Source organism: Phalaenopsis equestris, unplaced genomic scaffold (assembly GCF_001263595.1).
Source record: "Phalaenopsis equestris unplaced genomic scaffold, ASM126359v1 Scaffold000291, whole genome shotgun sequence".
In the NCBI taxonomy this organism is placed as follows: Eukaryota; Viridiplantae; Streptophyta; class Magnoliopsida; order Asparagales; family Orchidaceae; genus Phalaenopsis; species Phalaenopsis equestris.
This window is the reverse complement of record NW_018164733.1, coordinates 556,042-557,180: the sequence shown is the minus strand read 5'-3', so window position 1 is coordinate 557,180 and position 1,139 is coordinate 556,042. Positions and strand designations below refer to the sequence as shown.

General features: G+C 48.4%; 1 protein-coding gene across 1 annotated transcript in view; it reads right to left on the bottom strand.

Annotated features, from left to right (window-relative positions):
- LOC110025141 overlaps nt 1–1,139 on the bottom strand; it is a 46,476-nt gene extending 45,337 nt beyond the window's left edge. The window contains exon 1 of the mRNA XM_020725430.1: nt 25–1,139. Within this exon, the coding sequence (XP_020581089.1) occupies nt 25–947 (923 nt within the window). The 5' untranslated portion in view covers nt 948–1,139. The remainder of the gene's footprint in view (nt 1–24) is intronic.

Below are 1,139 nucleotides of genomic sequence, written 5' to 3'. Positions count from 1 at the left end.
TTGGTTACCGGGATTTCCGCCAACCTCTCCTGCTGAACTGTCACAGGAATTTCAGCTACGGGCGTTACTTTCCCTTGGTTCTCTTGCTCAATTGAAAAAAAACTTACAGCAGCAGGCAAATTTCGCTTTGACGTTGACCTAGTGAATCTCCTTATTAATTTTACTTCGCATGACATCTCTTCCTGCTTAGTTTTAGGTGGAGCAGTAGCAGCAGGGATAAGCTTCGCGGTTGACCGAGTGAACCTTCTGATTGGCTTCTCTGCTAATCTGCTGCTAACCTTGGATCCACTGAGGCAATCTAAAACCTCTGATTGGTCAAATATTGATCCATTCTCCGGTGGACTCTTGCTCACGCCCGGGGCAACTGCTATTGATTCTAGCGGAAGTGGTTGCGATAGAGCTGATGCTGCCGAGTTTTCGAGTCTAGCTTCTTGCAAATTCTTTCTATGATCTGTACCTGACTTCTCCATTGCCAATTTATCCTTCTTCAATTCCCCGATGCCATCGGTAAGAATTGGAGCCTTCGACCTGATTCCATCCTTCTCCGATTCTTCTATGCTGTGAACCGAAATTGAAACATCCAAGGCACTCTCGGGATATCCTTTTTTTCGTGCATCAGCAGCTGAGATATCAACCGCAACTCCTCCCGATAAAGAACAGTCAATATTCATAGGCGCCGGTAGGGCAAGAATAACCGATCCAATAGCTGGAGCATGCAAAACTACCAGCTGCTTCTCCCGGTCATCGGACAGTTTGGGTGATTTACGTCCGCAATATGGCAGTGCGGCCGGTGTTGCCACGTGAGCCTTGGATGAACGTGTCCGACCATGAGTGTTAGAGAATTCGGCTTGCGATTTGAGGGCGAAGACGAACTCCCGCTTGAGACCAGAGCGCACAACCGTGCGGATCACGTATTCCTGCAGATCTGAGGATTTTCCGGTCTCCATGAGAAGTTATTTGCCAGGATAGCGTCCGGCGGCGGAGAATTATCGTCGCCGGCGTCGTCGAGTCGAGATTTGATCCGGTTTCGATTTCTGCGAAGGGGTTAGGGTTTGCAGAGGTTTTGTAAACTTGTATGCGGAAAGCGAAGGGGAAGAGGCCCTCGCCATTGTATAAAATATAGTGGGGATAAACATAAA